The following is a 13475-nucleotide window of genomic DNA, read 5'->3' on the forward strand; positions in this document are numbered from 1 at the left end:
GACCCAGCACATATAAGCTGGCATCAGGGAAGGAGATGAATGCATAATAAATACAGCAATAGCAAGAACATTTTTAAAAGCCACTGCGGTCCCAACACTTATTACCTTTTTTAAACATAGATTCACAAACATGATTTAGGCATGTGAGGCACACAGATCAGTCTGGATGATGTCACGCACCAATACTGAAGATGTCACTACTGCCAAACAAGATGTTTGGTGAAGACACCAGAGTCAAACACTTCCAAAATCCCGCAAGCTTTTACAGTTGCAATGCTTCCTTTTAGCTGTATCCAGGGCTCTTCTCTGGTGGCATTTTAAAAAAGTTACTGGAGGCAGCAATAGAGGCTTTCTCAGCTGCTGGTGTTTTCCCTGTCCACTCAGAGTTCTGGGATCTCAGGGATGGTGTTGCTGGTAGCTCTGACTCTGCTGCATCCATGTGGACAGATAAAGTTGCTGGAATATAAAATTGTAGGAAAGGGGGAACAGAGGAAGAGAGTAGGAAAGGGCAATAAAAAAAAAGTTAGAACAAGTGACTTCATAGCAAATGCCTCATATATATAACTTCTTATATGAAGGTGTTGTTTACTGAGTTTTTACAAGTTCACCCACCAAATTCCTTTGAAATATAGGTTCTTGATAGCATTAACACCTTTGCCCTAATGATTCTCACATTCAGAACTCCAAGTTCCCAGTCCACTAAATAGTTCCCTTATTCAAAGTTCCTGCTGAAAATCAAGAGCTTTAGCTGCCCCATACTTAAACTGAATCAATTCATAATCACTCAACTGAAGATAACTTGATCTCTCCACAAAGACTCAATTAACCCTGTATCTGAGAATTTAAAAGTCTCTGAAGGCTTGGCAAATTTCAGGTTGCAAAGCTCAGTTAAAGAGGAAAATATACCTCTCCTCTTTACCCAGTAAAGGCAGTACCATGAACCTCCACATAATATCCAATATGGTAAATCAGCACATTATAACAAAAAGTTACTTGCTAAGTTAGGTTGGAATCCATTCTCATTTTCTCAGTACAACCACTGCTTCAAAATGGGACAGGCTATAATTAGCAAGAGAGATTTGCAGATCCATAGCTCAACCCAACAGTCACCCAAATTTCCAGAAGGACTGTCAGAAACCTAGAGATATGAGTTTACTCCCGTTCTCAGTATCCTGAATCACTCAATCCTCACAAGCAGAACATGGCAGCATAAAAAAGAGTAACTGCCACAGGAGTCTTTGGGGCAACCAGAATTTTTCTGAACAAGTAACTGCTTCAGTACAAAACACATCTCTTTTTCATTGTATTCTCACAACAGATAATAGTTGTTTGTGTGTTTTTATTACAAGTTGCTTCTGCTGCTCTGTAGTGGATAACGGATAAAGAAGCCATAACAAGCCTCAACTGGAGGACTGATTGCTTTGAAGTTTAAATAAAAAGCTGTTTCAATGCTTGAGGTTCCACACTCAGTAAATCTGGAACCCCAGCAATCCTGCTTCTGTACATTCAAAACAGACAGTCATTCCCATACAACCACAACAACACAGCTGATAAAAGTACATTGCATATTTTATCTCTAGCCCATCAACTTCCTCCATCTGAAGGTCATATGAAACATGCAAAAATGTAAGGCAAAGTCCTTAAACTAATAATCACTACCAATCCTACACTATGAGCCCCTCGCTAGCAGCCTCCCCACTCAGGCTCTCCATGTTTGCTCATAAAAAATAAAAAAGCGAAGGATAGAAACAGGCTTCTTGCTACTGGGGTACCATCACACCATGACAAAGTGTGAATGCATCAGCAAGAAATACAAGAGGGAAAATTCACCAAATTGCTACTACTCATCAGACTGTTCTCTGATAAGCTGTTTCAGAGGCTGCTAACTGGCATCTTTTAGAAATTATTATTTTTCACAAGCTAAGTATGAATACATGCCAAGGCAGACAAAAATCTATTTATGCAAATTTTTACCCCAGACTCACTGTAACACCTGAATAGGATGCCAGTTACCACGTGCACTGCTACATATATAAGGGGGTGGACCACATAAACATTAAAGACATCAATGTATAGCTGGACAATTGTTCATTTATTTCACAACCATCTATACTTGTGGCCTGTTCTGACAAACAGAAGACAGGAATGACAGTCTTCATCAGATCCCTTTCAAACCAGAGAGTAACCACCATGAGAATAGCATTTTATACAGTATTTCTCAGACAAGCTCTGCTGTGCCACTGGGTACATTATTCCAAATCTATTGCACTGCCACAGAAGGTACTTAAACACAAAGACATTATCCATGCCTTTTCAAGGCCCTAAGTCTTAGATCACCCAAAGTTCAAAGGACATTTACCACTACAGACTTTCTTCTTCCCGAGGCACTGGCTGTTGGTCACTGAGTTGTATGAACTTCTGGTCTAATCCAGTACAGCCAGTCTTACTTCCTCCAGATTTCCTTGTTCTACTGCCCAACTATACCAGCCAGACTTTTGTTATTACCTGGTGAAAGCCTCATGCTTTAGGGTTCACACACTGCTCAATTGTGTAGTGTGGAAAGCACTAACTTTCATTTTCAATCTCTCTCAACATTAGCATGAGTTTGCCCAACTTAATTTTTATAACAGTTACTTCCTGAAGTGCAGATGAATTCTGCATTTTCTACCTACTTTTTGTTGCTCTTAACAGCCAGGCCTTTTTTTCCAAAATGCTATTCTTTAACAGCTATCTCAGTTATGATATTTAGGCCAGTTAGCCTCAAAGGGAAGGACTAATACCAGAAGTTTAATGCTATAACAATACAATAGAGACATAGGCACTTCTGCTACAGTAATGCACTTTTTCTGATGTTCATACCAGGGTCTCTGACAAAAGATGCTTTACCACAATCCATGAACAATCACATTCATGAAAGTATGTGAGAAGACAGGGAATAAACTTAGTTTACTTGGCTCCCAAATAAACATATCTCCAGCTCCCTTCTTTTATTCCTGCAGCTAGAAGACAGATAGCATCCACATTTCATATACTTTTTATTAGCACCTTCTGATTTCAGCCAAATTCAACTCAAAACTTTCGGGGGGGGGGGGGTGAGACGACAGGGGAAGATTTGTAGCTGCATGTTTAAGAAAGAAGCTAAATTCATCACAATGACAGGGGAGAGTGTTGGCAGAGATTTGAGCTATTTATTCTTTTAGGAAAATCCTATAAAGAATGACACAAGGAAGCCTCTATCTGCAGTCTTGTTCATCACACTGGTGAGGAGTCCGATAACAGATGTATGCAGTAGCGTGATTTAGTGCCGGGAGCTAGCCCCTGATGTGTATTAATACAGCAGCAAAGCGGAACAAGCCCCTCTTCATCACTCATCTCTATAAAAGAGGTGGAATTCGAGATGGCCCGATGTTCGGCAGAGCAAGCCCATTTGTTCTGCTGACTGATGGAGCCAGCTCAGGCTGTGTCCTTCACCTCCATGGGGCACCCAGGTTGCAAAAAAGGAGATCACTGAAGCAGGACCTGGTCAACAAGTGAGACGAGAGCAGTTCGACTCATCTAAGGAGCTATTTAAAGGTGAAGAAATCCAGCACTCTGTGTGCCTGCAGTGACAGGCATGGGCCTGTGTTCTGATTCACCCGTGTTTCATCTTTTGCAGAAGCAGTGAAACACCACAAACATAAAAAGCCTCTGTAGTGAGAAAATGAAGCTGCCATGATTCCTCAGGAACAGGGGAACCCCAATATAAGACAGTTATATAGGGGCAAGTAGATGCATGGCGAGGGAAAAAAATCTATATCTACCCCATCAATGTCTAACAAGCATAAGAGTCTTCAGTCAATTCTACCTTATTGCAGAGTAATCCTATGTATTTCTTTAGGCATTAGTAATTCCACGGTCAGATCACCTTTGACAAAAATAATATCAGATTTCATAAGTTTCCAAGTTACTTGGATGTGCGCCAGCTGCAATTGGGAGAATGCTGCAGAAAGCCAGCTAGAACACAGCTTCAGTTCCCAATCATAAAAGTTTTTTCTGCAAGTCAGTATTGTAGCAAACCCTGCCCATAACTGTTAATATTCCTGGGGGTATTTCTAAACAGGGTCTAAGGACATTTCTGACCATTAAAGACCTTGCAGCACTTTTATATTGGTAATCAGCACAAGCATCCTGTCCAGATTCCAGTAATTACACTCTCCTTCCTCATTTTGTAATGCATACTCTAATTTCCCCTCCCTTATCCCTAAAAAACCCCACACCTTTTAAATATCTGTGCTATTTTCCAGTGCTGAAAATAGTTGAAAAGTTCCACTTCAGATGCAGATTTAACTCTTCAAAAAGTGTTCACTATACAATTTGCCTAGTCAGGTAAGTATGATTTACGTAATATTTTGAAACTTGTAGGCATAGAAATAGAAGCTCTCCCTATAGAAAGTGACCAGCAATGCAGTACAGAATACACTCCAAACAATAAATAAATGGACAGGTAACAGGAGACAAGAAGACACTAGCATTCATACAAAGAAAACCTCATATCCCAGAATTAAAATTCTGTGGCTACGGATATATGATTTCACTACAGAAATTTGAATATCCTTGCATGGAATACTCAAAAACTAGGAAAGAATATCCTAAATAAGCAGCCAATAACAGACAACACTTTTGCTGAGCAACAGATTATTGATTTAATGTTCTTTTCTTTTTTAATACAGGACCTTTCAGACATCCTATAATCCAGATCTGTGGCTTGGAGAGCTAGCACAACTTTCTTCCCTACTTCATTAGGGAAGTCTATCCACCAACCTAAGGAATAAATCCAAACTTCATTCCTCCTATTCATCATCAGTTGCTTTGGCCTTCCCCCTGTTTTCACACACCATTTTTCCCATCAGCTTACCCACTGCCTTGTTACTGGATTACAACAATAGTTTTTTAATAAGATAGTTGGAAGAACATGGGTCACTTGACAGGAGGCAAAATATTTCAAGAGGGGGTAAGGTGAGAGGCCAGAAAAAAGTCTCCTAAACCGCTTTCCATTCTGCAGATTAAAATGTTTTCACATTCTGATGAGTAATCAATCATTTTCCAGAAATATGCCACATGAAAATAAAACAGCATTTTAATCACTATATCCCCAGAACAAGAAAAAGGAAAAAGCGACTGTTTTCATCCACAAGAGTAAGACAGTTCCCAGGGGATAGGTGGTCTCATCCAGCGATGATACAAAAAACTGCCAGATTTCTGCTCCTGTGAAAGTGTCTAGAAACACCTTGAAAAAGGGCACTAAAGCTACCAGCTAATGTCAGCCCAACACTGAAGGAACACACTGATCACCTCCTTATTACCATGTACTGCATAATTTAGGAACAGTGGAAGTAACATCTTATGAAGAAACAGATTACTACCCACTGTATAGTGAAGCACTGTAAATTATATCAACTTACCATAGCTGCATGGATCATGCATCAAAGATTTGTTCAGTAGGCAGCTTTTGATGCTGTGCAAAAGCACATGATATTCTCTCTCACATGTTTCCTTTCTCACACATTTCATTAGTTTCAAATCAAGGTAATGCAATTTTTACTGTTGTGACTCTGGCACTTTGCTCAAGACGGACATGACTTTAGAAATGCTGGCACACAGATAAATCCAGGTTACCTGATGTTGGGATGGACATGGAGGCTGCAGCTGGCTTTCGTTTCCTCTTGATGTCCCTTGAACATGGCGGTCCCAGGTGTACATTTGCTTGCCTATAGAGAAATTAAACCAAATTAAACTCTGTTCCTGTAAGGCTGTGGCCAATCATCTTCCAACTCCCACCTTCCCATCAGCTTCTAAACTAGTAGGCAGCACAAATCAAAAGCTTCTCAGGGAAGTTTTGTCCACATTCTTTGTTAATATACCATTATGCTCCAATTTCTTTTAAGAGGCCACACACATAAACTGCTCAGAAGACTAATTATTTCTTAGCCTTCAAAGGATCTGGTTTTGTACTAACTTTAAAATAACTCTTTGCATAAGTAAAGATGTGATCAAGCAGTGATATGACACATATCCTACCATTACTTCTATAAGGCGTAACAAATGCCTGCAAGATTGCTCTTTAAAAAAGTTTTGTGGTATTTGCTCCCTTATTCAGAAATTGTTTTGCAACCTATTTGGTACTGTAGAGTCATCTTAGAATGCTCCTATATTCCAAATGTCCATGCATATTTTTTCCACTACAGTAGTAAGTTCATAAAGCTAGGAATGCAAAAACTCTCATGCATTTTCAAAATTACGATTTCCTTGTCAAAGTGCTCTGAGAACAGCTGAATCTGGTTTATGGTAATACAGCCTTGCTGCACCTGTAAACTGTCTGAAAGGCATAAGCTGTCCCAGTCATACCAACTGTTAAGTCTGAAGCCTACTGATGACCACTTCAGTTTAACCACTTGCCAATTAAGAAGAAACTTGCATTATTGGGACTGACTTGAACTGAGCACTCCTTCAAGTTCTAGGCACAGGAAGAGGAGTTTAATTCAGAAAAGACAGTCTTGGCAGCAGACCAGAGAACTTTCTCAAATACGATCCATAACGAACACAAATGCGTAATTTAGCAATGACGTTGGGTTCAAATCCCTGCTTTGTCTGAGATAAGAGTTTCTTTGGCAAGTTCCTTGGTCACTCTCTGCATCAGATCCAATATGCAAAATGCAGAACTATAGTGCAAATAAAAACCATTAAACATTGCGAGGTGCTTACATGGTGTAAAGATTTGAACTATATAAATTATGATGATTAAGTGATGAAAAGCTGCTGTGTCTTTAAAGCTTGTTATTTCAATTAAAAAAAAAATCCTTAAAGTTTAACAAGCACATTTATCAGGTAGTGAAATCTTTTACAAATAAAAAAAGCAAAAGTTCATGGCTTCATATTTCCATGCCAAAAATCTATTTTAAAAAAAAGCAGCACATTTATAATATATAGAAATGTAGATGCTGAATTTATGCAAAATTAGTGTGCTGTTGTAGCTATACAGAACAGTGTAGGGAGCACAAAAAGTTTCCTATACCAGCCAAGACTGTAAATTGTTTAAATGCTGATGGGTCTTCCTACTTACCTGTAACAAACAAAATAAGAAAGAAATACCTACTCTTCTGCCTTCTCAACTAAAATTCAAAATTTCTGCAAGATCTGTCATCTAAATCTGATGTTAAGGAATACTTCCAAAAATTTTTTAAATTGTGCTAAGTTTCACTGACAGCTTGTTTTTCAAATCTGGGAACAAATTTTCATATAACCAGGCACAGAAGTCTCCTGAAAACATGAACTAAAGGCTCTCAAAATATACCAACACACCTATAGACTGCATATTCAAATCTTGTATTTGTACACATAAGTGACTAACCTTTAAGTGACTTTGCATATGCTAAAAAACTGCTTTTGTGCATGATTGTGACAGTGGCTATATAGTATTGTAGCACAGTTCTGCCATGTATTCGTAAACATCTAGGCACACATAGCCCAGGGAAGAGTTTTTTATTTTGCATCAGTGACACAGTATTAGCTTACTGACTAGATGACTATATAATTATATATAATAACCCAACTAATTTTATCACATCATAATAATAAGGTTCCCTTTTTAATTTTATAACCTTACACCAACATTAGCCAGCTGATCCTTGGTGGAGAATCACTATGGACTAGGAAAGACGTATGTAGTATCACTTCCAAGAGACTTTATGCATTTTTTCCCAGTTCACAAATGTTACAGCTACATTTCACAGAATCATTAAGGTTGGAAAAGACCTCTAAGATCATCAAGTCCAACCATCAACCCAAGACCACCATGCCCATTAAACCATATCCCGAAGTGCCACATCTACACGTTTTTTGAACACTTCCAGTGATGGTGACTCCACCACCTCCCTGGGCAGCCTGTTCCAATGTTTGACCACTCTCGCTGTAAAGAAATTTTTCCTAATATCCAATCTAAACCTCCCCTGGCGCAACTTGAGGCCTCTTGTCTATCACTAGTTAGTTGAGACAAGAGATCAACACCTACCTCGCCACAACCCCCTTTCAGGTAGCTGTAGAGAGTGATAAGGTCTCTCCTCAGCCTCCTCTTCTCCAGACTATACAACACCAGTTCGCTCAGCTGCTCCTCATAAGACTTGTGCTCCAGACCCCTCACCAGCTCCGTTGCCCTTCCTTGGACACACTCAAGCACCTCAATGTCCTTCTTGCAGTGAGGGACCCAAAACTGAACACAGTATTCAAGGTGTGGCCTCACCAGTGCCAAGTACAGGGGTACAATCACTTCCCTACTCCTGCTGGCCACACTATTTCTGATACAGGCCAGGATGCTGTTGGCCTTCTTGGCCATCTGGGCACACTGCTGGCTCATATTCAGCCGGCTGTCAAACAGCACCCCCACGTCCTTTTCCGCTGGGCAGCTCTCCAGCCACTCCTCCCCAAGCCTGGAGCGTTGCATGGGGTTGTTGTGGCCGAAGTGCAGGATCCTGCACTTGGCCTTATTAAACCTCATACAGCTGACCTCAGCCCATCAATCCAGCCTGTCCAGAACCCTCTGCAGAGCCCTCCTACTCTCCAGCAGATCAACACTCCCACCCAACTTGGTGTCATCTGCAAACTTACTGAGGGAGCACTCGATTCCCTCATCCAGATCATCTATAAAGATACTGAACAAGACCGGCCCCAGAACTGAGCCCTGGGGAACACCACTTGTGACCGGCCACCAGCTGGATTTAACGCCATTCACCACGACTCTCTGGGCTCGGCCATCCAGCCACTTCTTTACCCAGCAAGGAGTACACCTGTCTAAGCCATGAGCCACCAGTTTCTCCAGGAGAATGCTGTGGGAGATGCTGTCAAAGGCTTTACTAAAGTCCAGGTAGACAACATCCACAGCCTTTCCCTCATCCACTAGGTGGGTCACCTGGTCATAGAAGGAGATTAGGTTGGTCAAGCAGGACCTGCCTTTCATGAACCCATGCTGGCTGGGCCTGATCCCTTGGTTGTCCTGCACATGCCCTGTGAGCACCCTCAATATGAACTGCTCCATAATCTTCCCCGGTACAGAGGTCAGTCTGACAGGCCTGTAGTTCTCGGGATCCTCCTTCCGGCCTTTCTTGCAGATGGGCGTCACATTGGCAAGCCTCCAGTTGTCTGGGACCTCCCCTGTTAACCAGGACTGCTGATAAATGATGGAGAGTGGCTTGGCAAGCTCCTCCGCCAGCTCTCTCAGTACTCTTGGGTGGATCCCATCAGGCCACCATTTCACATAATGAAATGTGAAAGATGATCCCATCAAATCCCATCATTTCACATAAGAGCTCCTGGCTCTCAGCTCCTTGCTCAAACCACATCTACCCTTACCTCATGATTACATAGGGGGTAAAAAAAGAGAAAAATTAAAACAATATGAGAATCTCAGAATCCCTTCTTGTAGTGAAAGTAAAGGCAAATCATAGAATCATTAAGGTTGGAAAAGACCTTTAAGATCATCAAGTCCAACCATTTCTTCAAGTTCATAAACGTACATGGATGTACCTGCTGCCTTTCCCTCCATGAACCCCTGCCACCTCAAAGACTGTGAGAGTTTGGCAGAGACCCCACCGCACTGCTAATCATGAAGCTCCTCACACCCCCAGGACACTTTCTGCCCATGTATGATAGGAAAAGCTTGTCCTCTGCAGGCAGCCAAACTGGGCAGACAGGGAAGAAAGCTGACATTCATCATTGGCAAGGGAGCAACACCTCCGTGGAAGCAAAATGCCCGATGAACCCAACCCTGACACAGCAGCCACCATTTATAGGATGAAAGTCCCATTAACACAAGGGCATGGTGCAACTCCTGCTGTTTACAGGCATTTCCCCACCTCACCCACTCAGCAGCAAGGGTAGAACCAGAGACCTTCCCAGTTCATCTAGAGATCTGCCACATTTTCCCCTTCCTGAACATAGGTAGCACACAGCCAGGACGGTAAGGTTGTTTTAGGACAGCCCTGGTACAAAAGGCTGAAGACACATGGAAAATAAAAACACCATTCTCCTGCAGCGAGCACTGAGCACGATCACCTGGTGTCAGGAGTGCAATCCTGCTGAGCATGGGGACGGCAGACAGAGGGAACAGCATGGTCTTGTGCTGGCAGGAGGGCGTGAGGACCTCCCATCACAGGGAGCAGAGGAGTTGGCGGAATAATATTTTCCCATACTCCAGCTGGAGACTAATAGCGAGGACACTGCATCTAGCAGCCCTGCCTCTAACACACAAAGGCTCAGAGGTCATAAATTGTCTCTGTAACATGCATTTTGTTCAGGTTTATCCCTTATTGATCACCCATGCTTCAGTTAGTAAATCAGGAGCCTATTGATTACTCACTGGCTCTGACTGACCTGGTGGTAAAAGTGTCAGTTTCAAGTGGCTGGTGCACTTTACGGGCACCATAAATCTGCATACAAGGAATCTCCAGGTGGTAGGTACCTTGGGAGAGAGAGGAGCAGAAGAAGGCACACAGGGATGATAGTCCTCATTAAGACATGGACAGAAGGGGTGTCTGAGGTATGATTTATGAAATATGCATTTGTTGGTAGATACCACACTTCTCAATCTAAATTTCTAATCACTAGCTCACATACAGGTGCTATATTGGTAAGAGAATAGAACTGGTGAATCCCAGTTTAACAGCAGACTTCTAGAAACACCACCACTGGGAAAGTCAGGTCATGGGTACGCGCAGCACACAACATTGCAGTGGACAGGCTGAACTATAAATTGTGGAAGTCTCACTGACAGGCTGCAACCATGAATTGGTTTTTCTGCCAAAGTTGAATTTTAATAACTCTTCTGAACAGTTTAAAAATTACTCTGAAGTAGAACAGGGCTGAGAGGAAAGGCTGACAGAAAATGCACATTCCTGCATTGTCACAAGTTCCCCTGTGAAGAAGTCTGAGGCAGAGAGCTTTGTAGGATGAAAGATCTGGGCCTAAACTGAGAAACTAAAATGGTACTTATTCTGTCCTTACTGGCTTTCAATCTCTTCTGCTAGGCTTCTACACTTTCTTCAATGTTGCATGAACAGTAATGATAAAAAAATTGCCTGGTTACTTTTGCACTATGGCTGGTTGATCGCAAGAAAAAAACAAAGTCGCAGTGCTCAGTCACAGTTGGATCTGCTAGGTGACCCGCGACTAATGTGAAAATCTAGTTTACAGTCTAGAGAGGACTGAAAGTTCTAACCTGGAAAGCAAAAAAGCAGAACACACCTGGAGAGACAAAGCAGGATCCAAAGTGCAGCTATGCTGATAGCTGCAATATATCCAACTCACACGGCAGCCTCTCACTGCCAGGAGTTAGTGAATGAAAAATTACATATGTATAGAAAAAATGGTTTTATATGAAAAAAGTCTATAGTGTCTTTCTGACAGTGATATTTTTTTTTTTTAAATCACAAACTAAAGGAATTATCTAGGAAATATGGATTTGTAGCTTGTTCTTAACATAGTACTTAAGGTACTTGGTTCCGCTTGCAGGTCGTGCTGATGAAAAAGTGGGCTTTGCTACACAGAAATGTGAGATTCAGATTCATTACTGTCTCTAACGTGTCAGAAGTAATGCTTCCTTTCTTTTCTTTTCCACATATTTATTCTATGATGTGTTTTTTTTTCAATGAACTGTAATTGCATACACTAGACTCCTATCTCCTACGGTTCAAGGTAACCACATGCTGGACTATAGGGTCACAGGAGCTTGCCACTATTTTACATCTACCACGGGGTTTCAGCAGGAAATTAGGACTGGCTGTACAATCTGTGGGAGACAATACAGAGCACAAGCAGACACCAGCCCATAAAGAACTTTACTGAACAGCATCAGGCCCCTGAAACCTTCACTATCCGTGTTAAAGTGGTGTCCACTTTCTCAAAATTTGTGGTAAAAAACACCTCAATCTCACAATGGAGGTCTCTGAGAAGACCCTACAGAACTAACTGAGACAGTCTGTGGCCTTCTTGGAGGCAGGAGGCACATCACACACTTGGGGGTGTATGGCTTTTGCTGTAATCTCACAACATCCAGCTTCTCTGCTGACAATCCTTATTCTAACCCTATCCTTGAAGGAAGCAAACCACTTGGATGATGTAGTGAGAGGCAGCCATTAATCTACTGCCATACAAACAAGGGATGCTATTATCTTCTGTTAAAGTAAATGTTCAACAGAGACAGCCTTCTAACACGGATACTGCTATGAAAACTCCACACAACCCAGCTGTTGCTGTTGTGATGCTATATTCCCAGCAAACACAGGCCAAATAAAAGGTGCTCTCTCTAAGCCCTGAAGTGTTACCTGAGGCTGTTAATGGTGGCTTCACAAAATTAATAGTAAAAGCAGAGTTATTCCTCCTCTTCGACTATAGAGCCAGCTGGGCACCAAAGTCTGATCTGCACATAACAGTTGTAAATCAATACAAGTTGCTCATCCAAACTGCATGCAAAGCTCCCATACATGCAAGTGGTTCTTGCTACCACATGGCACTGCAGGTATTTCCTGTGCATAGCAGAGTCTCCTCTGCCCTGCAGAGCCTCATGGGAATGCTTCTAGAGCACATTTTCAGATTCCAAAATCACTAACCTGTCAGCTCACTTCTTAAATCATCCAAATCTCATAAGTCTTCATGCAGCAGCAGTCTGTTCCCCAAGTAAGCATTCTAATGACGTAGCAATTCCACTCCTAAAAGTTTGCGTGTGGCAAATGCCAGTGAATACATTTTCTTCTAGTTTTCCAGATAAGCATTCTAAGGAGAGGCAATACAATCCCATATATTGCATTCTCTATTTTCATACTGAATCACATGATAACTGTGCCAGAAAGAGTCCTAATATTTGCCAGACCTGCTGAGTACACATATTTGATAACGACAACATGCTTTATAGGCGAAGAAAGCAATCACAAGTAAACAAAATTGTGAAGCCAAGGGGAATTTATTTTTCACGCCAGAGAATTAGGATTCACCAAAATGGGAGCATTAGGCCTCAGACAACTGCATGTGACACTAGGTTGATAGCTGCTGTTCATTGCATGCCTGTCAGAAGAATTCCATTATATCCCCAACTGCAATATTAGCCAGGCTTTAGCAAAGGGAGACATGAAAGTGCTCCAGCTAAATGGAAAAGTGTTTTAAAAAAAACTAGAGAGAAAGATGCCTAAAGCAGTTGACAGCAAACATTTTCACATAAAGACAATTCCAGGAAGATGACGATGTGTGGATAGGTTGCATGGAATGAACTGGATATTGTCCTGGCCAAGTAGGACAGCATGGAATTGTGAACATCCGTTCACTCCTTCAGCTGCCTCAAGAAAGGCTTGACATTGTGGGCAGTCCCTATACTTCCACATGCTTGCCTAAGAGGCAGACGTGAGGATCTCTGCACAGATACAGAAGAAAAAGAACAGGATTTACTTTGACGACCG

At 41.7% G+C, this 13475-nt stretch overlaps 1 protein-coding gene across 3 annotated transcripts in view; it reads right to left on the bottom strand.

Moving 5' to 3' along the window:
• Positions 1–283: 283 nt before the first annotated feature.
• Positions 284–13475, bottom strand: part of GPATCH2L (G-patch domain containing 2 like) — a gene marked incomplete at both ends in the record, with an annotated part of 34396 nt that continues 21204 nt past the window's right edge. For 2 of the 3 annotated variants that reach the window (XM_081999948.1, XM_081999946.1), the window contains 2 exons: positions 284–456; positions 5656–5747. In XM_081999948.1, the coding sequence (XP_081856074.1) occupies positions 284–456; positions 5656–5747 (265 nt within the window). Of the gene's footprint in view, positions 457–3252; positions 3375–5655; positions 5748–13475 lie in introns of those variants that run through there. The other variant, XM_081999947.1, reaches the window with a different exon arrangement.

The sequence above is a fragment of the Phaethon aethereus genome, assembly GCF_964289735.1.
Source record: "Phaethon aethereus genome assembly, chromosome: 5".
NCBI lineage: Eukaryota > Metazoa > Chordata > Aves > Phaethontiformes > Phaethontidae > Phaethon > Phaethon aethereus.